We start from the raw sequence: 24,141 nt of genomic DNA on the forward strand, positions 1-24,141 counted from the left end.
CAAGCAATTCGTCTTACGGCACGATGCCATGCACCACTGGTTTGAAATTATATTATAAATCATGTTATTCGTTTATAGAAAAGTTATGTTTCGCCAATTCTTGATATTACTATTTGGCAAACATTTATGATTAATAATCTACATGACACTATATTATTTGTTGTATAATTGATATGCATATTAATTACAAATTTCTGTTATGCTTACAGGTTTCACAATGAGGAACAAAATCAATAATGAATTTAATATTGTCCAAATAACGCCAGCGGTCTGACTGGCAGTTAGATTATGGATAATTCAAGTTTCAATCAAAATATCTCTGATGCGTTAAATGATGATTTTTCATCTGATATTGAGGTAATTGAACAAATATCAATTATATATATATATATATATTATAGAATTTTGTGATATGAGTGAAACGATTAAATGTAAAAAAGAACAATACAACACTCAGATTTTTAACACACATGTTATTTGGTAATTACAGACGTTTCGAGACCACGACAGTATGCCTCATCTTCAGTATAATTTTAAAACAGTTACTTATATACTACACATTCTTTAATATTATATTTAAATTACATTTAATTTTTGAAAATACAAAAAACACCAACTATTTCTTGCAGAGCTTGATATAGAACTAAAACATGTGAAACATACAGCAATATTTCAAACAAATTTTAAGTATCGTGATTAAGAGACAGGATGGGTATTATTATAATGTTAACAAAATAATAAAATAATATATAGAAATATATATATATATATATATATATACTAGATGACCAGACAGACGTTGTCCTGTACCCACATCTACCTTTTTTTAATATCCTATACTAATATTTACCGTTCAGTTAAAAATATTAATTATTGTTTTTCGAATTACTATTTACACCAATATATGAATGATGTTAAATGTAGAACTGCTTCAAATAAAATGATTCTTAATTCTCACAGTTAACACTTTATTTATCCCTTTAACACATATTAAAATATGTTCAATAAAATTGTATATTAAAAATTATACACTGCAATTTATAGAACAAATTTATTTCCAACAGCTCAATTTATTTTAATGCCAAGGGTTATCCAATATTTTTAGTCATACTTGTAGATGTGGATGTATAAATGAATTTTTGTTTATTCACATCGCCTGCTTTTGTGATTCATAGCATAAGATTATACGTATAGGAAATTGAAGTCTTTTAAAAGATATAACAAATTCAGAAAGAATTAATATATAGCATTCGCGGTAAAGGTACATCACTTTGATTTTCTACCCAAAATAATTGCCTCAATAATGTTGCCTATAATTTTTATGATTTCGTACCATATTTTAACTGGCTTTTAGTAATTTCAATATCTAAATTACATTTTTCTCACTAATAATTCAATATACATTATTACTTAAGTTTATATTTAAAATGAATTAATTAATTTGTCAAATTCTGTTCTACTATACTATACGCATCTTTTATTCTGTCAGAGATATAATAATGAGAAATTGGTTGTGTTTTTTTTTTTAAATACATTTTTTATCATGAAATCATGAGCTTCTTGAAAATCGTTTGTACTAAAGTTGTGGTATTTTTTAGAATCCATCAAGATTTCTTAAACCAAGTTAATTCTAGATGGAATACGATTATTTTTAATTTTGGTGGAAATGGCACTCATAAACTATTTGATTCAAATAAAAATAAAAACCATTGTATGCGTCTTTTATTTGCATGTTAGCTTACTCATTTTACACGCAGAAGTAATCATTTTAAAGCTTATTTTGAGCACTATAAAACCTCATTTTCATATCTAGCTTAATATTGTTCCTAGAACACTATAAAACAGCGATTTATTAAGATTTTAATCTATATAATTTTGTTCATTTCATTATTTTCGTTAAAATGTATATTTCTGAAGATATTAGCAAACAACGCTTTTAATTTTTCTTTAACGTTTAGTTAAAAAACAATAATCTGTCAAAATGAATTTTGATATAGGGTATGTAATTACATTGAACAGACATTTCACAACCGTGAGACGCACCTGTCAGACGCATGTTGACTCTATTTTATTAATTTTAGCTGCTTTTTAGCAATAATAATGTAGACATTACATTTTCCTTATTTATAATCATGAATTTATCATATTTTAATTTTGCCTTAGCCTATAAGTGAATAGAAATGTTTGGCGAATGACAGTCTTCATTTGTTATTAATGTCAAACTATGCCTCAAACATTTTCAAGGTCAAACAATTAAAAGCGTTTTATGTATTTTTTTCTATTTATTTCTACAATCTAACTATATTTCTATGAATCAAAAAATCCTAGAAAATTTCTCGAACAAACTTTAGGAAGATTTATGAAAATCCGAGTAATAATTTAGAAGGATTAATCTTTCATACCCCATTACAGAAGAATTTTATATATAAGATATGAAATAAAAAATGTACATTAAATTAAAAACCATTATTACGTTTCTTGTTATCGATTCCTGCAAATGAAATATTCCTGAAATAAAAAATTAAAAAAGGGAATCATTTTATTTTTAACTGTTGTTTTTAAACGAACGTTCCTTTAATTACAGATTCCAAATGCCAATTGTAATCAGGTGTAGCATTTGACAGTTGTCAAAGAACGAACACGTCTGATAAAATCTATTAATGGGTTTTCGTTAAAAATAAGTTTCTAAAATAGTTCTATTTATTGGCGACTACAAAATTGACAGCATTATGATACCATATTTCTATTATTATGACAGGTTTGTTTTTTATATTATCTCCCCTGGGAAAACATTATTTCATATTTTCATTTCGTTAATTTACATTTACATTTTTAACGTCATCAGTTTGATGCTTTGCTATAAATAGTAAATTGTATAAAAATTATGAAAATTCATTTTTAACTTCTCGAACAAAAAATGTATGTTTACGACTTGCTAATTGTGTGTTTCTTTACAATTTACAAGTTATAAGTCATTCTGGATCGCTTGAGATCAAATTTGAAAAAAGTATATGTGAGTATGTGTATAAGCGAGCTGATTTTTTATGTTTTCTAGCTTAAAATATACTTACTTATAAATACGGGATCTTCAATAAGAGCATAGATTCATAGTAATTAATCATTTCTAATTGCACCAAAGCTATAGGCATACATACTAGAGTGAGAGTTTTTATTTGTTTTCAATGCCAAACAATGTCCCAAATATTTTTACAAAATATTGTAAGAGTCATTGATTTAAGTTTTAGTTTAAGCTGCCACTCATTAGTATGTCTACAATAAAATCTTGATGGATTTTATAATTAAAACACTAACAGCTTGTAATTTCCTAACTATTAGCAAAGTTTCCGAATACTTTAGGAAGTATATGTATTGACTACTGCCGGCCAGTTTCTACATTTTGTAATTCAACATTTATACACATTTCATCACATTTATACATATAACTAAATAGCAAATTGCTGGAACTTCCCGTACCGAAAACTAAAATAATAAACAAGACATTGCAAAACTTTGCATAAATTAGATTTTTGAGAAATTTTCAAATTTTTAAAAAAATGTGACTTTTTTGAAAAATTTGATTTTCTTTATATTTTGATTTTTTTGTATTTTGTATTTTTTTTCAAATTTGCAACGTTTTTTTAGGCGTATACGCAATAATTGATAAATTATTCATCAATAATATATCAATAAAAGTTACTTTTTTACAATATATACTATTATAAATAGAGTTTGTGTTTTGTATGGCAGCTTTAGCGTTATTATTTTTTGTCTCTTATAATAAAAGTTCATAATCAAACCAGTTTAGTTTATTAATGAACTAGTTGGATTTGAATTAATATTTTTGTTATAATTATGTCATAAATTTAATTTTTCAAGAAATAAATAATATAATTTCAATTCAATCACAAACACTAAGTATAAGTATAAGTATAAGGCAAATTGCATGAATTAAATATTGAGATTTATCTATATATTTAAAAAATATCAAATAATTTTAAAATTGATGAAATTTAGAAAATATAGTTATAGCTTTCACTAAAAATAAATCACTGCGATTTTCAATTGATATCTCTCAAACACATTCACATATCACATTCACAATATTAGCTATAACACTTGTTTGTATATCCTAAAAGCGTGGCTCATCATTCTAAACTTCGAAGAATTGTTATATATTTTGTAGGACTATAATATTTCAGAATATTTGTTACTTGAGATAACAAATTTTGTTCTCTATCGCTTCTGTAAGTTTCATTAAAAACGCAAAAATATTTTTGTAGCATTTAATTTTGAAGAAACCCATCTTATCAGCACACTTTATATCTTTGGGACAGTTTCAAAATTTTTGAAACCTGTTTAGAGTTTTTTAGGAAAATTTTGCACTTTTCTGCTCATTTTTAAGAAACGGCTTGGCAAACCTTCTTGCAAAACTGACCAACACGAGTCTACTTTTAGAGTTTCATCGAAAGGCTTTGAATATTTGGAAATCGGTACATATACACACACTTTAGCCAAAATCGGTTTCGAACGGTTCAGAAAGACTCGAAACGTCGAGAAAATTAACAATTCGGATTTTTTTTCGTAAAAATATAAGCTACTCTTTCGGGAAGCACGTATCTCAACTTTATATCTTTGGGTCAGTTTTCAAATTTTTGAAACCTGTTTAGAGTTTTTTAGGAATATTTTAAACTTTTTTGCTCATTTTTAAGAAACGACTCGGCAAACCGTTTCGAAAAACTGACCAACACGAGTACTTTTAGAGTTTCACCCAATGGCTTTGAATATTTTGAAATCGGTACATATACATGCACTCTAGCCAGAATTGGTTTCAAACGGTTCAGAATGACTTTAAAAGTCGAGAAAATTAACAATTCGGATTTTCTCGTGAAAATATAGGCTACTCATTCGGGAAGTTTATGAATAGTAGAATTTTATTAGAGGAAAAAGACCAACTTTATTATGAAGAAAATATAAAACAAATAGTCAGTATGTGCGTCACTTAGTTATGGAATTTATTAAAGCTCTCTCAGGTTGTTGGGTTCTAATTTAACCCTTATAGCTTTCGACTGTATTAAACACAGATTTGTTGGTATAATTTATGTATTTGTTGCAGTTCTAATTACACTATTTATTTGTCACTAAGTTCTAATTGAAGAACATATATTTATTGATGATTTATTACACACGTTGTTACACGAACTTTAGTTTTAGAAGTGAGAAAAAACGTTCGATTCAAATCCGCTACCCCCTCTACAGAGTAGCAACCATCCGGTGTAAAAGCTCAATGCCATGAAGATTGCCGCCTTAATGGCCAATATAATATAATGAAAATATACGTCCGAACATGGTAAAAATCAGAATAAATTATAATACAAAATTATGTATTATTTTCATAATACACTTTTCGAAGTTAATATATTAATTAGAGATTTTAGGGCTCATTAATACTTACTGATTTCATAAGATTCCTTATTTCAATATTATTAGCAAGAATCTATGTACTCTAGAACAACTTAACTGTTCAATAATCTTAACGATGGAAACTTTCATTCTCACAACTTATTTCTGCACTACGTTTCACGTTCATTATAAATATTAGAGTATGTAACATTAAGAAAGCTGAAAAGTTTGCAGTTAATAACATCAAATATTGAACTTAATCAATTCGATGTTTTCAAAAGACTCATATTAATTTCTCGTCAAATTTAGCTTTTATAAAGTTTAATTCTATTTCTCTACTTTATGAGTTTTAATATTTGATATTGCGCCGGCTCTAGTAACTTTTGTGAAATGGCAGAATTTATATAAGATTTAATGTATGACTTTTCAAAGCTTTGCATTATATTTATTTTTCTCACTTATATATGGGAAGTGCACTAAGTGCGCATTTCTATTATCAATGGCACGTGAAAAATTACTAGTAATAGTAAACATAAACTAGTTGGAATTGGTTTATTGACGGCAAGTTACATACACTTCCCGATAAATAATCGACTTAATCAATAAAAAATAAATTAATTTATGAGTAATCAAAAGTGTTCCGAGTGGATTTATTGCACATAATTGAAAACGAACGAACACGTTAACTCGGAGTATTTTCTCAAAGAAAATTTTCAAAAATCAACAATTTTAATAATTGAACTAGGACTTTAATGGTTTTAGTATGTTCATTAAGATCTCATTAAGGTACTCTATCGTTATACCAAGTATATCGTCTAATTTTAATTTAAACAAACGTCAAAAAAACTACTCATTTTCTCCAATTTTGATGAATTTTTAAAATTAAACTACTTGTCGTAAGGCCGTAATATTTCAATAAGTTCTATAAGACCATGATATATATTGCGAAAAAAAAGTTCCATAAAAGTCGGCCTAATTTTTTTTTAACTGTTAATTACAAGAAAACGGTTCGGTAGATTTTCACCTAAAACTAATCAGTATCATTCCCAACTAATATCTTTCGAACAGTATTTGATTTTTTAAAATCGATTCGGTCATATGAGCTTAAATGTGGACGAAAAGTTTAACACTTTTTTCCAAATTACAAAGAAACGGCTCGGCCCAAAATTGCTGCACAAAACTGAGAAAAGATAATCCACATCAAAATACATCGATTGGCTTTTAATGTTTTGAAATCGGTTCAGACGTTTTTGAGCAAACGTCGATGAAAGGTCTAATTTTGACAAACGCGAAAAAAAAACTATACCAATTTTTGCAAACTTTGACGAATTTTTAAAGTTAAACGAGTTATCGTAGGGCCTAATATTTTAGTATGATCTATAAAACTATGGTATCTGCCGTCAAAAAAAATATTAATAAAAATCGTCGAATTTTTTTTTAACACTTCATTACAAGAAAACGGCTCGGACGATCTTTACCAAAAACTAATCAGCACGATTCCCAACCAATATCGTGGACGAAAAATTGTTCACCTTTCTGCTAAATATGAAGGAACGACTTGGCCGGCCGATCGTCGCACAAAATTGACAAACAATAGTCCTCATCGAAATACATCGAATGGCTTTTGAATTTTTGAAATCGGTCCAGCCGTTTTTGAGAAAACGTTGATTTACGGCAAAAAATCTGTTCACACACACATACACACACATACTTTTTCCAAATTTGGTCTCATTCGATTCAGAATGGTTTGAAACGTCGAGAAAACCTAAAATTAGCGAATCAGATTTTTGATGAATACATGTTTTGAAAAAATTAAAACTGTGCTTCTAATGAACTACAAATTACAAAAAAAGACTAGAATTCTCAATGCTTTAACTCAAAGTGGTAAGACAAATACAACATGTCTTCCCTGGATGACATCCGTAGCGAAAAAGTTAATTTGCTCAGATATTTTACTAGTTTGCAGGCTGTCAAGTAAAAAAAGATCCATCCAAAATGTCATGAATACAAGCAATGACTTGATAGGCTTTATTACATTTTGCTATACATCATATACCTAAATTGGAGTTAAATATCAAAAGTAGAATACTTTTACTTTATATTTCAGGTTTTCAAACGCGCCAACCCATTAAATTTATGGCGCCAATATGGATTTTTTGAAGATTCTTATTTGGACAACATCAATCAGCACTGGCTAAGTTTTCCTCCAGCAGGAAAATTGCAGCACCGGATTTTGGCAATTATATACGCTGTGATTATGGTTATAGGACTCATAGGAAATTCGCTGGAACTACTTCTTTTTGTAAGGTAAGAATTTATAAGACTAATAGCTTCCTCATTTGCTTGAATTTTCCAAGAAATTATCTATTTTTGCCCAAGAACTTGGGCATGTGGGATGAGTACGTTTCCCGATTATTTCTTACTAGTGTAGTAAATCAAAAGGAAAAAAGGGTGTAACCTCTGAATTTTTTTACTGTGCTCCGTTTTGCATGAAGTTTTGGAATTAGGTTCATCTTACCCTCAAGTTCAAAAGTGAAAACATTTTGGACTCCCCCGCAACCACCCAAGTATTTTTTAATACATTTACCTTGCAATAAAATTATTTTCTCCCCGTGAAAACCCTAAAACCCTTCAAACAACCTCTAAATTGAAAAAAACACTTCAAAATAAATTTCGGTATGATATAATAATTACGTATGAAGTAAATAATATTTTATGTTCTCTATCTTAATCGTCAAATTTTTAACCTTTTTTAAACCCTTAAAAACAACCCCTTGATCTGATTCCAACCTAATTCCAAAATTTCATGCAAATTGGAGCACAGTAAAAAGTTCAGACCGAAAACGCTCTATTGACTGGAGTATATGAAATATTTCAACCAATGAGTTCAGATACATATAGTTTTTTGTTTTCGAGTTTCGGTACTCAATTTGCTAACACTATATTATAAAGTTATATCAGATCTCGAGTTCGATTCCGTTTTGGACAATCTGATATCATGCAGTGCAATTCATATTTACTTCAAAACGTAGATCCAAATAAATATCAAAGTAAAAAGAGCCTATTACAACATTTCTGTAATAAAGATGAAGTACATCATTACCAATATAGAAAGTATAACTATTGGGTTGCATTCGAGCAGAAAGGGTTAATGTAAAATATATCAAATAACATAGGATATTGAAAAATCTATGTGATAAAGTATTATAGCAGTAGCTTATAAAACTATTCAATCGCTTTGCTTTTATCTTTTAACTGATTTTATCTTTTAATTTTAAACAATAAATATCTAAAGTCATATATCTACATTTTAGGACGTTGGGGATTAGTGCGGATTTAGAATTATTTAATACTCTTTTTTGGTGGTATTCTGGTATAGGAGTTCGAAAAATGTTTCTTTTTTAAAAATAATGTATATGAGAGGATTTTTAAAAGTTTAAATTATTTTTTGATATACATTTATTTGATCATGATTATCCTCTTTTGTTTCCTTTCTTCTCCAAAACATTGAACGCGTTTTTCTCAAAATTTTCTTTTTCCATACTATGCCCAATACTTCACCACTTCTAATTCACCGATTTACTTGAAATATTTAGAGAGTTTTCTCTATAAACTCCTCCTGGTATGTACTAAACTCATCCCCAAACTTCAATGTTTACTATTTTCGAAAATTCGAGAAACTAAAGAAGCGGTAACAACGTAAAAAAAAATTATCTTGCTCGTAGTATATACCATAGCGACAACATTGTAGATTAGTAATCTCTTTTTCTTTTTAATTCAGATTACTATCACTAACTGCTAAAATTGTTCACTTTTTTTCTGTACTCTTGAAACATAGATAAATAAATTATAAAAAAAATAATAGTGCCAAACTGGATTGCCTTTTTACGATTATTTAAAAATGACCTTAAATTCATGTTTCTGAACTAGAATACTCCCTTGATATTGTTTTAGAACTTAGAATTAGAACTTAAGATTTAATTCGACATGTCTTTTTAGAAGGCAATCCAATGCTTCATGTATCTCTATTTGATGTGTTTCACTATTAGAATTTCACTATTAGTAAGGGATATTTTTATTTGGAAGCATATTGTCATATGTATTTTTAAGTAAAACTTATGTTATATAACTCTCTATTGAATGACATCCAAGGCGGTTATCGAACCTGCTACCTTCTGGTAAGGAAGCCAAAGCTCCAACCAAAAAGATTTGCAAAAGTCTCATATAAAGATTTAAGACCAATCATATTAATGTGCACTTCGGTGAAAAAATAATGATATGAATTCGTTTTGAAAGTACCTACATGACAATATTTTGTAATATTGAGAGAAAATTGATCAATTCGTGGAAGAGAAGGCAGATACTGTGAATTTGTTATTTCGAGCAATGCACATTTGTGCCACACATGCTTTTCTTGATTCATATAAGATTTCCTTCGAGCAATCGGACTGGAAATATGAACGTGAACAGAATGCGGTTGCCTCAATGATGTCTACTGGACCTTGAAAAAATCCACATTGATAAAGAAAATCTGTTGATATTACAACAAATTCACTAAGTTTTTACAAATTCACTAACAAAAAGTTAATATGATTATTTATTGTGATAATAAGATACCCAATCTTTATAAAATGATTAATGTTGTCATTAAATGAGACTTATTCCGATTTAAAGAAGTTTCTACAAGACATATTTCAGTAAAGAATTAATTGTTTTTTTTTTTTATATGTGATTCCAAATAAAATAGTCTTCAGTTCTATTTAATGTCAGGTTGCCCGAAGAACAATTGGCTACGGTGTAGAAACAGTATGCAATATATCAATGTCTACATTTATTAAGAGATGTTACACGAATTCACAGTGAAGCTATATTTATATATATATATATATATATATATATATATATTAATGGAGCTCTCGATCAAGTCATTCGGTAAAACGCGAAAACGACTAAACCGATTTGGCCAGTCTTAGTCTTGAAAAATTCGTGCCAGTCCAGAGATGGTCGGAAAGGTGAGCTAATATTTCAAAATTGCGTAGAAACTTTACATTTTTAATTTGAATTTTTTTTGTAGAAGCTTAATTTGAATAAAACAATGGACGGTGGCTAATACGTGAAATGTCAAACGCTTTTGACAGATGATGTTCAATTACGTTTAATAGGATGTTTTACGTGAATATGATTTAATTATGATTAAATTGTAGTAAGTAGTTTTGTTTGTAGTTTTAATCATACACAAAAACAAGAACGTTATTAAACGGGCCGCAAGTGTTACTAGAAACTCAAAATATCAACTTTTTTGAAATGTTAATATGAAAATGCACTTTGTGGCGTTGTAGCACTCTTTTTTATGTTAATTCAGATTTGTTAATTGAATGTTATTTGAATTTATGTTAATTGAATTCAGAACCTAAATTTGGTATCGAATAAAGGGACATTTTGTCAAGTAACCTCTTCTCAGTTATAATTTCTCAGAATTTATCGAACAATAGATAGTAATATATGAAAGTCCGGGGTTAAAAAGGTCCATCGCCGATGTGTCAAAAACCAGTAAAGTTAAGCATTGTTTACCAACAATATTTGAAAGTAGAGTGAAAAAGATGTATTATGTTGTCAAATATCTCCCTTCCGCCTTATTGTATTATAAACCAATAGCAAAAAAACGGAAGGGAGATATTTGACAACCTAATATAACCAGCTATAACCTTGATTCCCATGACCTTGACTCTTGATTGGCTATCGCGAGATAAACGGTAATCTTTGAAAATTCATAATAAAATTTTTTCCGTTGGTAGTTTTTCAGCATTAGTTAAAAATGTAATTATTTTGTAAAATACCTTTAAAATTAAAATAAGACATTAAACCTGTTTGCCACCTGGCCGTTCCAAGTTACTCCGCCTATAGGGTCAAGAGGTCTAAGAAAACAAATTTTTAAAAGACAGCAAAAAAGCACATTTCTACAATGATGAAGTAACTGGCAGTTTTACTCAACGTAGTCAGATAATTGTTCGGTTGAAATGTGTTATTTGTTGTGATATAATTGGTTTGATTTTTATAATATGATTAATATTTGCTCAAAGTCAAACTGGACCTTTGTGCCTCGCCCTGCTCTACATATATACTTTTTATAAAATTTACTTTAATTCATCGAATGTTACTTGAAACTTTTTAAAAAGCAGCTCAAACAAGAAATACTTAATTCATTTCCTATCTCTCCACGCAGAAACTTGATAATTTTGTATAAGCAGTAGTATTTATTTACAATTATACACAGAATCCAAGAAGAATTTGAAAAACTTGAAACGTAATCGAGACTTGGATTGGATTATACAAGGTTTTTTATAGAAAGTGTATAAAACTTCCAGACAAAATATATACAAACTAATGGGACTTATTGCTTTTATAATACTTCATTAGATATATAGCATTCAAACAACACATCCTTATACACATAAAGTATTAATATTTTTGATTCTCTAGAAAATGTTTAGAATAAACCTTGCTTAGCAAAACAACGTTTGCCGGGTCAGCTAGTATATATATATATATATATATACATATATATATATATATTATTCGTATTAAAGAATCCCTTTAAGTGATACAAAAGCACTTAATTACACATGATTTTTATGTATGAAGTTTTTTGATCTATTTCTCTACGCGAATAAAATTATAATCATAATCATCTTTACTTTAATTAATTATCACTTACCTTTTTTGGCAAACTGATGATTTATTAAAGCATATATAGCTGATGATGACTTAACATTTTCTAAAGTTTCTGACCCTCTAGAAAATTTTGTAGGGTTTTATTAATTTGTGCTGATGCTTGTTGGAGGCCCTCATGGACCCGTATATTTGAATAACTAATTCAACAAAAACTTTTTTCTATTTATCAAACTTTCTTACAATTTGCTTATTTGCTCTGCGTATCTCTTAATCTGTATTTTCTTGTATTTATTTATTTTCTATTTATTTTTTTAGGTGTTTGTAAACTTTTTTTTTTTAATTTCTGAAATGATCCGCAACGTTGAAACTGGTATGTGAAGATTAGCAACAAACTGAATTTGGTTTGTCTTGTTTCAAAATTAAAAATTATGACAGCCAACTTGCTATAATTTTGTATAGCTTTAATTAATATTAATGTGAATATATTATGTGGGTTTCATCATTAATCATTTTTGCCACGTTTATTGCATTTAATTTCAAGTTTTATAACTTAGGGGGCGTCCATTAATCACGTGAGCTAGTTTTTAAGGATTTTTAGACCCCCCCTCCCCCTTGGTGATACGTGGTGATATTCAAAATTACCCCCCCTCCCCCACCAAACATCACGTGTATTTTTAGTTACGTGAAAAACAAAACTTTTTGATTCTTTTTTTGAAAATGTTTGCATGTTTTTAAAAAAATCAGTTAAAAAATAAATACACGTGATATCTTACCATACCCCCCCCTCCCCAACGTAATATTTCGTGATTTTTTGTCTAACCCCCCCTCCCCCTAAAAACCTCACGTGATTAATGGACGCCACCTTAAATAATAAGTCAGAAAAATTTGGGAGATCGAGCTGTAATACACACGTCTCTGCTTGTTCGAAACAATTTCAAGGGGAGGTTTAAAGGGATTAATTACGTGATAGATTTTTTAAAGATTTTTGGACCCCCCCCTTCGTGATACGTAGTGATATTCAAAATTAACACTCCTTCTCGCCAACCAAACATCACGTCGTGTATTTTTTTTTATGTTTGAATTTTTTTTTTAAATTCAGATAAAAAACATGTGACATCATACTATGCTTCTACCCCCCCTCATGATATTCCCCCTCGTGATTTTTTGTCAAACCCCCCATCCACTAAAAATCTCACGTTATTAATGAAAACTCCCTAAGCTCTTTTTAAATCGAATGATAACTGAAGACAAGTTTATTGTGTATAACAACATTGTAAAAAATGGCATATGTAAACCCGGAAAACTTATACTTTCCACTTCTGAATCAAATTTGACTCTGAATAAGAGAATACAAGACAATAAGGTGGTACATTCGTGGACCAATACAATATGCGCTTTTAAAAACGAAGGAAAAGCTCAAGTCGGACAAATATTGTCAGTAACTCTTTAACTATAAGTTAAAGACAGCAAATCCAATTAAAAAAAGTTCGGCTGTGTTTAATAGGATAATACCCCACGGCCACACGCTATTTTAGGGACTAGTCAAAAAATTGCCGAATTAAGCTGGAACATTTTTCTCGCACCCACCATATTCCCAGATCGTCACTTGTACTTACAAAGTTTTTTAAATGTAAAATTATGAATGAAAAAAAAGTCGAACAAGCTCTTGTTCATTTTTTACATCTTAAAATGAAACATTTTTCACGAATGGGAATTACAAATCGCTTTCACAATGTCAAAGAGATCATTAATAATAATGAGAATAATATTGTTCAATAAAATTAATTGGCGAGAAAAGATATTTTGTATTATTTCAGAAACGCGCAGAATATATATATATATATATATATATACTAGCTGACCCGGCAAACGTTGTTTTGCTGAGTAAGGTATATTCTAAAGAATGTCTACAGAATCAAAAATATTAATACTTTAAGTGTATAAGGATGAGTTGTTTTAATGCAATATAATACAATGATGTATTATAAAAACATTAAACCTCATTAGTTAATCAAACTGAAAGATTTATACACTTTCTATAGAAAACATAGTATACTCCATCCAAGTCTTTCTTGATCTTTCGACTTATTGATTACGTTTCAAGTTTTTCGGATTTTTTTTGGATTCTGGATTTTGTGTATAATTGTAATACTACTTTTTTATTTTATTTTTATTCTGCAATCTATAAAAATAATTATATTTAGCAGAGAATGCTGACAAGTGTTTACAATTGGTTGTTTACAAATTAGTACATACGCCCAGTGGTGTATCTACTATAGTTAATATATAAAAAAGAAAAAACTAAAGACAAATATAGAGAAAAAAAAAATATAAATATAAAAATAAACTATAATAAATCTCGAGGTATTTTCCTTTTGAGCCTGGTCGGCTGGCCTTCCTGGTATAAGTTGCATGCTAGTTGGTTTGGATGTGCGTCAATTCTATTCTTATAATTACAGGCAAACATTGATATATGTTCTTGAATTGTAGGTATACCCGTGTCTTTGTGGAGAATCCATGTTGGCGTGTAGTGAGGAGCGTTTAATATTTGCCGCAGGAATTTGTTTTGTGCTCGTTGTATTATGTTTAAATTGCTCTTTTTAGCAGTACCCCAAAGTTGTAATCCGTAGGTCCACACGGGTTTGATCACAGCCTTATATATAAGTAATTTGTTGTAAGTTGATAATTCGGATTTTCTGTTTAAGAGCCAATAATAATTTTTGAAGATAAGATCTATTTGTTGTTTTTTGTTCTTTATGTGCACTTTCCAGTTGAGTTTCCTATCTAAGTGAATGCCGAGATACTTTATTGATTCTTTGGACGGAATAATTTCATCGTTGAGTACAACTGCTGGGCAAGTTTGGGTGCGAAGCGTGAAAGTTATATGGACTGATTTTGTGCTATTTACTTCTATCCTCCACAACAAAAACCATTTCTCAGCTAAGCTGAGATTGTAATACTACTGAGCTTATGTTTTTAGGTATAACTTAGCGACAAATGAATTAAGAGTGACAATTTGTGTCATCTTTTATTGAAAATTCTTTCATAATTTGTTTTGTACAAAGTCGAATTTTGAATAAAACTTATTCATTTGTTCGTTAAATTATATCTAAAAACATTTTTAAAATTATTGAATTTTTTTTATGCTATTCCCATTCGAAATTTCGATTGAATTGCGCACTATCTAAAAGACAATATTGAGAGCTAAAACTGTGAGAGAATTGTTCTTCATCAATTTGGAACCATTTGAGCCCTTGGGAGCAAGGAAATTCAAAAATGTCCACCCTAATATATAATATATATCATGGCAGTGCTTCATTTCTCTTTCTACTTTTTAGAAAATAATGCGAAATATTTTGCTTTACATCTCAGTAAAGAACGTGTTCTCTTCCACTTGTCAGTCACTTGTCTCGAACAATGCAAGGTTCAGTAAAGCGCACAACAAAGGTTGGAAATGGAAATTCGTGTAAATTGAAATGATGTTCGATGAATGATATTTGATGTCAATAAACAGACTCTAGCAGTATTTGACAGCCCTTTTACTAGTACTTTAAAATACAGGGTAACCCAGAACTTAACGTTAGGCCAAAACGTGGTGATAATATTGGCCTGAGAAAACTTAGAATAACAAATCATTTCACGTTGTTTGAAAATAAGCTCTCAAGTTCAACCTAGAGCTTCGGTAAAATTATGATCATTTTTTGGTTATTGTGATTAATTTTTATTTAAACTTTTGAATTGTAAAGGTGAATAATATTTCTATGATCATATAAATATAACACAATTTTCCCAAGTTTTCAAGAACTAACTCATTCATAGACTTAAAAAAAGCTTTTGATATGGTGGATCACAATATATTAATTATGAAACTAATAGAGCTGGGATTTGAAGATTTGTCACTTAGCACTATCAAAGATTTCCTATCAGTAAGACAAGTAAGGACCATGGTTGATAACGTGGCAAGTGACAGACGCAAAGTAAACTGTGGAGTGCCACAAGGCTCAGTTCGAGGACCTTTATTGTATCTCATCTGTACAAACAATATTCGAGAAGCAAAATTAATGGGAAAATACATGAAATTATATTCTGAATGGCTAATTGAAAAAAATTAACGATCAACATTGGAAAAACTAAGTATTTACATTTTAAACAAAAAAAATGTAAAGAAATTACTAAAATAAACATTAAAATAAATAATACAGATATAGAAGAAGTGGAATATATAAAATACTTGGGCCTTATAATACACGAAAAACTAACATGGACAAAACATATAGATGAAATTAAAAAAGAGATAGCGGCATTAATAGAAGTTTTAAAAAGGATCCATTCTTTCGGGAAAGAAATAAGATATTGATTTTAAAAGCGCTTATAATACCCATAATTTTATATGGAATAAATACTTGGTGTCAAACAACTAAAGCTAACTTAAAAGATATACAGAGAATAACAAACATTGCTTTAAAAATATCGTATAATTTTTCACACTTAACACCCACCAAATACTTACAAACATAAACTAATATTCATTCACTAAACAACATAATGAAAATTGAGAAATGCAAATTAATACTTTGTGTATGAATTATAACAAAATTAAAACAAGTACAACAATAGACACAAATCAAGATATACATGAACACTACACTAGACAACAAAACAATTTTCACATTGAACACAATAGAAGGAATAAATTGAGAGGAAATGTCATAAGGAGCGATAGTAAAATATATAATGAATTGCCAAACGATGTTAAGATGACCAATGATGACGACAAATTTAGAAGAAAAATCAAGAAATATTCTAAGGATATTGAAGATTGAATAGATATTTTAATTATGATAAATATTATATTGTAGTAAAATGAAATAGACAAATGATATGTATATATAAAATAAGAAAATTGTTTTAAATGTTCGTGGAATACTGAATGTTTTCAAATAGATTATTATAAATATTGTAACATTGTCTAATATTTATAAGAATTATATAAACTGAATTGCAGAGTTGAAATTATTTGTAAAGTATATTAGAACTATAGTCGAAAATCGAAATATTTTCGATATACAAAAAACTAAAAAAAAAAAAAAAAAAAAATAAAGATTAGAACGATTTTTTTTCCAAAATCATTTATTTTGTTAAGACAAGCAGAAAGTTCTTTAAATCATTTAAATCGGACGCTTAGTTCTCTCAAAAATTGCCATTTTTTACATATTTAGCTCCGTATCTTCAAAATGGCTGGGCCTGCCTTTGCGAAAAACTAATAAACACTTCTCCCAATCATTACTAATTGAATGTTTTTTAGATCATTCAAATCGGATACTCCGTTCTCTCAAAAATTCGATTTTTATTTTCTGCACTCTTTGCTCCGTATCTCCGAAACGGTTGGACCTGCCTCTGCCAAAAACTAATCAGCTCTTTTCCTTATCAATAGGAATCGAATGTTTTTTGAACCATTCAAATCGGTTGATCCGTACGCCCGAAAACGTGGGCGAAAATTTGTATCCATACATACATACACACACACACACATACACACACACACACACACACACACACATCCATTTTTTCTGAGGTATGCCAAAACGTTCAGAAACCTTCAAAACGTCGAGAAATGTAAAAATTTTCAATTCCGATTTTCGGCCCATTACAATAACTTACCCTACGGGAAGTTAATAAATAAAAAAAACTTAGATTTTAGTCGAACTATAAATGTAAAATGTTTAAAATCGGTTGTCTTTGAGATGCCCTTTGAAAATAAAGTAATAATTTTCACAGATGCATTTTAAATTGTGTATCTAATTATTTTTACTATCATCTAAATACATATTTATTAAATAAAATAATTATAATGGATAATTATAGTTTTTTTAACATCTCGCAGGTTAAGTTATAGTAATCGCAGAAAAATTTAAAATGAATTTTTCTAAAAATCTGTACGTTCTAAAGGTTTCTGAACATTTTGGTATGTATGTGCGGATACATTTTTCTGTTGACGATTTTGGGAACACCGTTCAACCGATTTGAATAATTAAAAAAAAAATCGATTTGTATTGATAAGGAGACGTGCTGAACCATTCTGAAGATACGGGGCAAAAAGTACCCAAAACGGTAACTCAGTTTTTAAGAGAACGAAGCGTCCGATTTTGAAAATTCAGAAAACATTTTACTTGTATTGACAAGATGAAGAACTGATTGAATTTTTGGGAAGTAAAAAAAAACAGTAAAAAAAAATGCCATTTGGCGGTAAAAATGGTCATTAGACTCATGCTTATCAAATTATCATCAGTAGCATCGTTTGTCCGTTAGACTGCGTTGCGGCGCTTACGCGCTTCGATATTTTCAATTTTTAGCGCGACTGCGTTGAAAAAAAGTTCCAAATTTTCAAAATATTTCAGGATTTTTAATAAAAATTGTTTTTTGTTTTTTAAAAGGATTTTTTTTTTAAAAAAATGATTTTTTTTCAAAAAATTTTAATTTCTCAAAAATCTAATTTTTTAAAGTTAAAAAAAAAGAATTTAATTTTTGGTACGGGAAGTTCCAGCAATTTGCCTTAAGGCACGATGCCATACATCTCTAGTTAATTCAAATAAACTTGATGCGCCTTTTCAATTGCTATAACCTACTATGATCCCCAAAATTTATCAAAATCATTTTGATGACATGTGATATTAATTACGAATAACACAGTCGTGAGATTATTATTTAATTTAATTTAAATTTAAATTGATTTTGCATCAAAAATACACAATATATAATTTTTGATATATAAAAATCAATACTAAAATGGGATGTATAAGTAAATATAGGGAATTAGGGCATATACAAAATCTTCCTTTTGGTGGATTTATACACGAAGTTTTATCCATTCTCATTTTTATATTTTCAATGCAAAACCAGCTTAAAGACTTTATTTTCCACTTTTTTTTGATTTTCAGCATTCTATGGCTTCTGCTGGAATGCATACCTATTATTCATTTAATTCTTTGATGAAAACATGTAAAAGGACTACGTACAAAAAGGACATATTTTTCGCTACAAATTAATTTATATAAGAATTCAAAAAAATGTTATTAAATTCTTCTTAGGAATTTAATTACAACGTTCACAAAATTTACTAAAATATTTTAAATATTAACAAAAAATTCCAGAAAAATTAAAATTAGGAAATTGAAAAGTATTATGAAAATTATATTAATATTTGCAAATATCAAAAATACGGTACGGAAAGTTCCAGCAATTTACCTTAAAGCACGATGCCAAGCACCACTAGTTTTCTTATTAAATTCTCATTTTTTATTTATATAATGAGGTCGATGACGTATAAAAGCTGCATTTTATGAAGAATATTGTTTTTGTTACTTTTCTAATATTTCACGAAAAATTTTATTGAATAAAATATGAAAACATTTTTGTGAAGAATTATATAATAAACAAATCTGCCTAACATGTTTTTTGAAAGATGTTAAAGTTTCGGCGGAAAATGGGGAAAACCAGAGGTCGGATAGACTTTCAAAATTTCGTTTTCAATAATGACTTAACTTTTGCACCAATTTTTAGCTCAATTCGAATTTACGATTTATTTTGACTGTTTTTAGCCTTTTTTAAAAAATCTGGATAAAATGCCAAAATTTCTCAATTTTGGTATCAAACGATTCAGAATGACTTGTAACGATAGTTAACATTAAATTAGCAAGTCGGATTTGCTGGCAAAAACATTAACTTCTCTTCCTCCAAATCAAAAATCAATTTCGATTCTTATATAACGTTGCCTCCGGAGGTTATAAAATTGCAATAAAAAACGTATTATGTTCTAGTAATTCATTTTCCGAATACATTTCCATATCTATATTTCTTGTGAAATGTTTGAGAATATTTATATGTTGGATATTTGTTTTCATTGTTGTATCCAATTTGTATATGGGTTCTGACTAGAGTAATCAAATTAGAAGCAAAATATAAAATACACAAATTAATTAAATAAACTATAAAAAATTGAAAATTTAAATAAAATTGCGAACCTAACGTTTGAATCATTTTATTAATTAATGTATAAATATATAATCCATTTGTTACAGAAATTGTTATGAGAGAGAGTAATTAAACTAGTGGGGTGCATGGCATCGTGCCTTAAGGCAAATTGCTGGAACTTACCGCACCGTAATTAAAAATCTTGGTACGGAATCAAAAAAAAATTACACAAACTGTGCACACATTGATAAAATCTCTATAAAATATCTGATAATTTGTTGTACATATGTCCAATGAATATTTTTGACCGCAAAATGACATTTTTTTAACTTATTTTTATTGAGAGACCATAACCGCTTGACCTGCCTTCCTAAAAATTTAATCAGTTCTTCATCTTGTCAATACAAGTAAAATCTTTTTAGAATTATTAGAATCGGAAGCTCTGTTCTCTTAAAAACTGAGTTTTGGCACTTTTTGCTCCGTTTCTACGGAACGGCTAAACCTGCCATCTTCAAAAACTAATCAGCACGTCTCCTTATCAATACGAATCGAATGTTTTTTTGAAATATTCAAATCGGTTGATCGGTTTTTGGACGATTACAATAACTTAACCTACGGGAAGTTAATAAAAGTAAAAATTCACATTCACAAAAATTACTTTAAAAAATGGAGAGCTTAGATAAATTGAACAGCCAGAAGAGAAACCGATCCAATGTGTCTTATTTTTACTTCTAAAAGAATTTTACGAAATTATTGCTTAAATATTTAACTAAGAAAAATTATTAAAATTTAAAAATTTCAGGGGCACATTTTTTAACAATATCAATATATATAACCATGATCTGGCATTTCATCAAACATATTTATCAGCAAAGTTGGAATAACTATTGATTTAATCTAAATCTAAATTGCTTTTTAATGGAATTTATATTCACACTTGCTAGATTTTATTACCCACACCTTTACGGGGTAAATATTCAGTTTTTACCTCTTTACTTTACCCATATGTTAATTTTAACTTAAAATTAACAATACATCTTATAAAACAATTAAATAACGTACACAAAAAATTATATTAAGGTTTCATAAACTGAACAACAGTGCTCACAGCCAAAAAACTAACAATGAAATATGAAACTAATGGTGCGCATGGCATCGTGCCTTAAGGCAAATTGCTGGAACTTCCCGTACCATAATTAAACATTTGAAGAATAAAAGTATCAGTCAACAAAAATGTCTATGAATAAATATTGTAAAAACTAGAATTTTCATTATTTGTTTCTTGTAGACAGCATGTGAAAACTTATTAGATTAGACGACGTTGTTTATATATCAAATATACAAACATAAAAAGCATTAAAAAAAATATTACAGACGTGGGATCCAAACCCGATCAGTTTGGACTTTCTTATCTATTAACGCGAACAAAAATGACGATGATGCACCAACCAACTGAGCTATAACGACATGCTCACGCAAAATGCTATGAGCGGTTGTCTAGGTTCTAATCGAAATTTCTGCCCCTTTTGCTCTGTATCTTCGAAACTGCTGAACCTGCTTATACCAAAAACTAATCAGTGCGTCTCCACATCAATACGAATCGAATCTTTTTTGAATCATTCAAATCGGCGGATCTGTTCTCTCAGAACCTGCCATTTTTTGCACTTTTTGCTGCGTATCTTCGAAACGGCTAGACTAGCCTTCGCCAAAATCTAATCAGCACGTCTCCTTATCTTAACTTGAATTATTCAAATCGGTTGATCCGTGTTCTCGAAATCGTCGACAAAAATTTGTATCCGCACACATACACACATACACACATACACACATACACACATGCACACACACGTACATCCATTTTTGCTAAGGTATGCTGAAATATTCAGAAACCTTTGAAAAGTAAAGATATATATATTTTTTTATTCTCGAGATTTTTGCGAATGCTATAACTTATCCGACAGGAAGTTAAGGAAAGAAGATATTTTTTGTTATAGATTTTTAAACATAGCCTTTTATGTCATAATAGCTATACTTTGCTTGAATTAAGGTTGGCTACTCATATTTTTATCTGCATTTACAAATATTGTTGTTAAATTTATTCTAACTTTGCTTATTTTTGAGATTTTTTAATTGGTGGACCTTTTTACCTGCGGACTTTTAAGTCCCGCTCTACACTACTGTTATACAATAGAAAATAAATTACATTTCTGCTCTTGAATTATCTTCCGATTCAAATAAAAATCTAAAGTTTCAAAAGTTTATTTTTCTTAAACAGGAACTTTTAAAGGCAATAACTTATTTTCATGATATTTTCGAAGAACAGATTTTATCAATATCTTGAATTCTGGATGTAACGCATAGCGACTTGTTCAGAAAATCTAATAGAAAATCCTGTGTAAACGATTTTCTTATACTTGATCAATGCATAAAGTAATTTGTGAACTTTCTCAATTGACAAAATGTCGTTTTAATAATTTGATTTATAGAATTGAAAGGTCTTCAATTATATTTTACAGAGTTTTTCCATTATTCCAGTATTGTACAGAAAGTAAACAAATTTAAGGGAATTCTATAATAGAAGACAGTAGTATAATACCGTAGATTTTTATTTAAAAAACAACTATTGTTGTGCGTGATTTCTTGTTTAGAGTAATAAATACGAATTTTAATTATTGATAAAAATATGCAACCGCTTTACGTTCAGGTAAAATCAGTAAAATCAAATTGTAAGCTTTGACATTTGAACGAGAACAGTTGTTTTACTTGTCGTGTAATTAAAATTAACATACATTCATTGACTGTTTGTTTTTTTGACTATTTCGCTGGCGATACAGTCTCATTATTTGAGCACGTGTAGTATGTGTTTTGCCTATAAAAACAATTTCTAAAAATATATAGTAAAAACGAATAATACAAATTATTTCAATGTATTTACGTTTCTTATACGGCACAGATTTTTCATTTGTTTTATTATTTTCACTATATGCGGGGACATACTATGTATGCGCATGCAATCAAAGAACACGCTTACGCGACAAGACGACCAATCACAATCGACCCGTATAGAAATGATCTAATATAGAGCGAATGACGAATCATTGGCACTCGATTCGAGCGTAACGCTTTTCCGTTGCATTTGTACGGATTTACAACCTAGTCGCGCCTAAAGAAGTTTTACTTCAAAACTTATCCAGTCGGTAACCAACCACTCTATTATTTTTTAAATTATTCATTACTACATTATCAACCCATATCAGTCACAACATTTTGCTTTTAATTTATGTAAAAATTATTTCATCTTCTCAAACAACTTAGCATGGCTTGCACTAGTAAGTAACGATTATTTAATTTTCTTTATTTTTTTTACAATTTCATACTGATCGAATAATTCCAATGTTAATAGAGGAAATAAATTGAAGTTAAATTAAAATAAAATTAAAATTAGATTTATTTAGAGAATTTGATTATCATACTTGCAGAAGTTTCATTTAGTTAAAAAATTAAATTATTTTAATAGTATTTTGTATGGTTTATTAATGTCCTTATTATGTTCTGTGCAACTGTAAAAACCTTGGAAATTCAGAACTACACGCAGAACTTTAAAAAATAATTAAATATACCCTGTTGTAATAAATGCCATTATTTTGTTCTACAAAATAATAAAAAAATCATAAGAATAAAATACATATATTAGTATAATAATTGTTAAATGCTGTCGATAATGTTAAAAGTAGCCACTGATATTAAAATATTATTATTGCTATTTGCAACTTGGAAATATTTTGTGGTCTCACTATTAATGTCATAAAAAGGATTTGTCATACGAAATATTTTTTATAGATCTATCTAGATAGTATTACATTAAAACATTTCACATTTAGTATATCTTCTCAATTCTTTTGTAATATAATACATCGCACACATTTAAATTTATATTAATTGCATAAATACAAGTCTGAGTTTATGAACTTACAAAAATGTTATTTACTACACATTATTTTACTTTTATAGCTATCTCTACTTTTTGTTCAAGAAAAAACTTTGCTATCTTTAGTTATAAAGACCAAATTATCATATCTTCTTACATATGTACTGAGA

General features: G+C 28.8%; 1 protein-coding gene across 1 annotated transcript in view; it reads left to right on the forward strand.

Moving 5' to 3' along the window:
* The first annotated feature begins 228 nt into the window (after positions 1 to 228).
* Positions 229 to 24,141, forward strand: part of LOC113389303 (opsin, ultraviolet-sensitive-like) — a 367,582-nt gene continuing 343,669 nt past the window's right edge. Inside the window, exons 1-2 of the mRNA XM_026626350.1 lie at positions 229 to 357; positions 7,508 to 7,707. Coding sequence (XP_026482135.1) covers positions 289 to 357; positions 7,508 to 7,707 — 269 coding nt within the window. The 5' untranslated portion in view covers positions 229 to 288. The remainder of the gene's footprint in view (positions 358 to 7,507; positions 7,708 to 24,141) is intronic.

This window comes from Ctenocephalides felis, unplaced genomic scaffold (genome assembly GCF_003426905.1).
Source record: "Ctenocephalides felis isolate EL2017-DRISC unplaced genomic scaffold, ASM342690v1 CF-g0.4_SCAFFOLD_03573, whole genome shotgun sequence".
Lineage (NCBI taxonomy): Eukaryota > Metazoa > Arthropoda > Insecta > Siphonaptera > Pulicidae > Ctenocephalides > Ctenocephalides felis.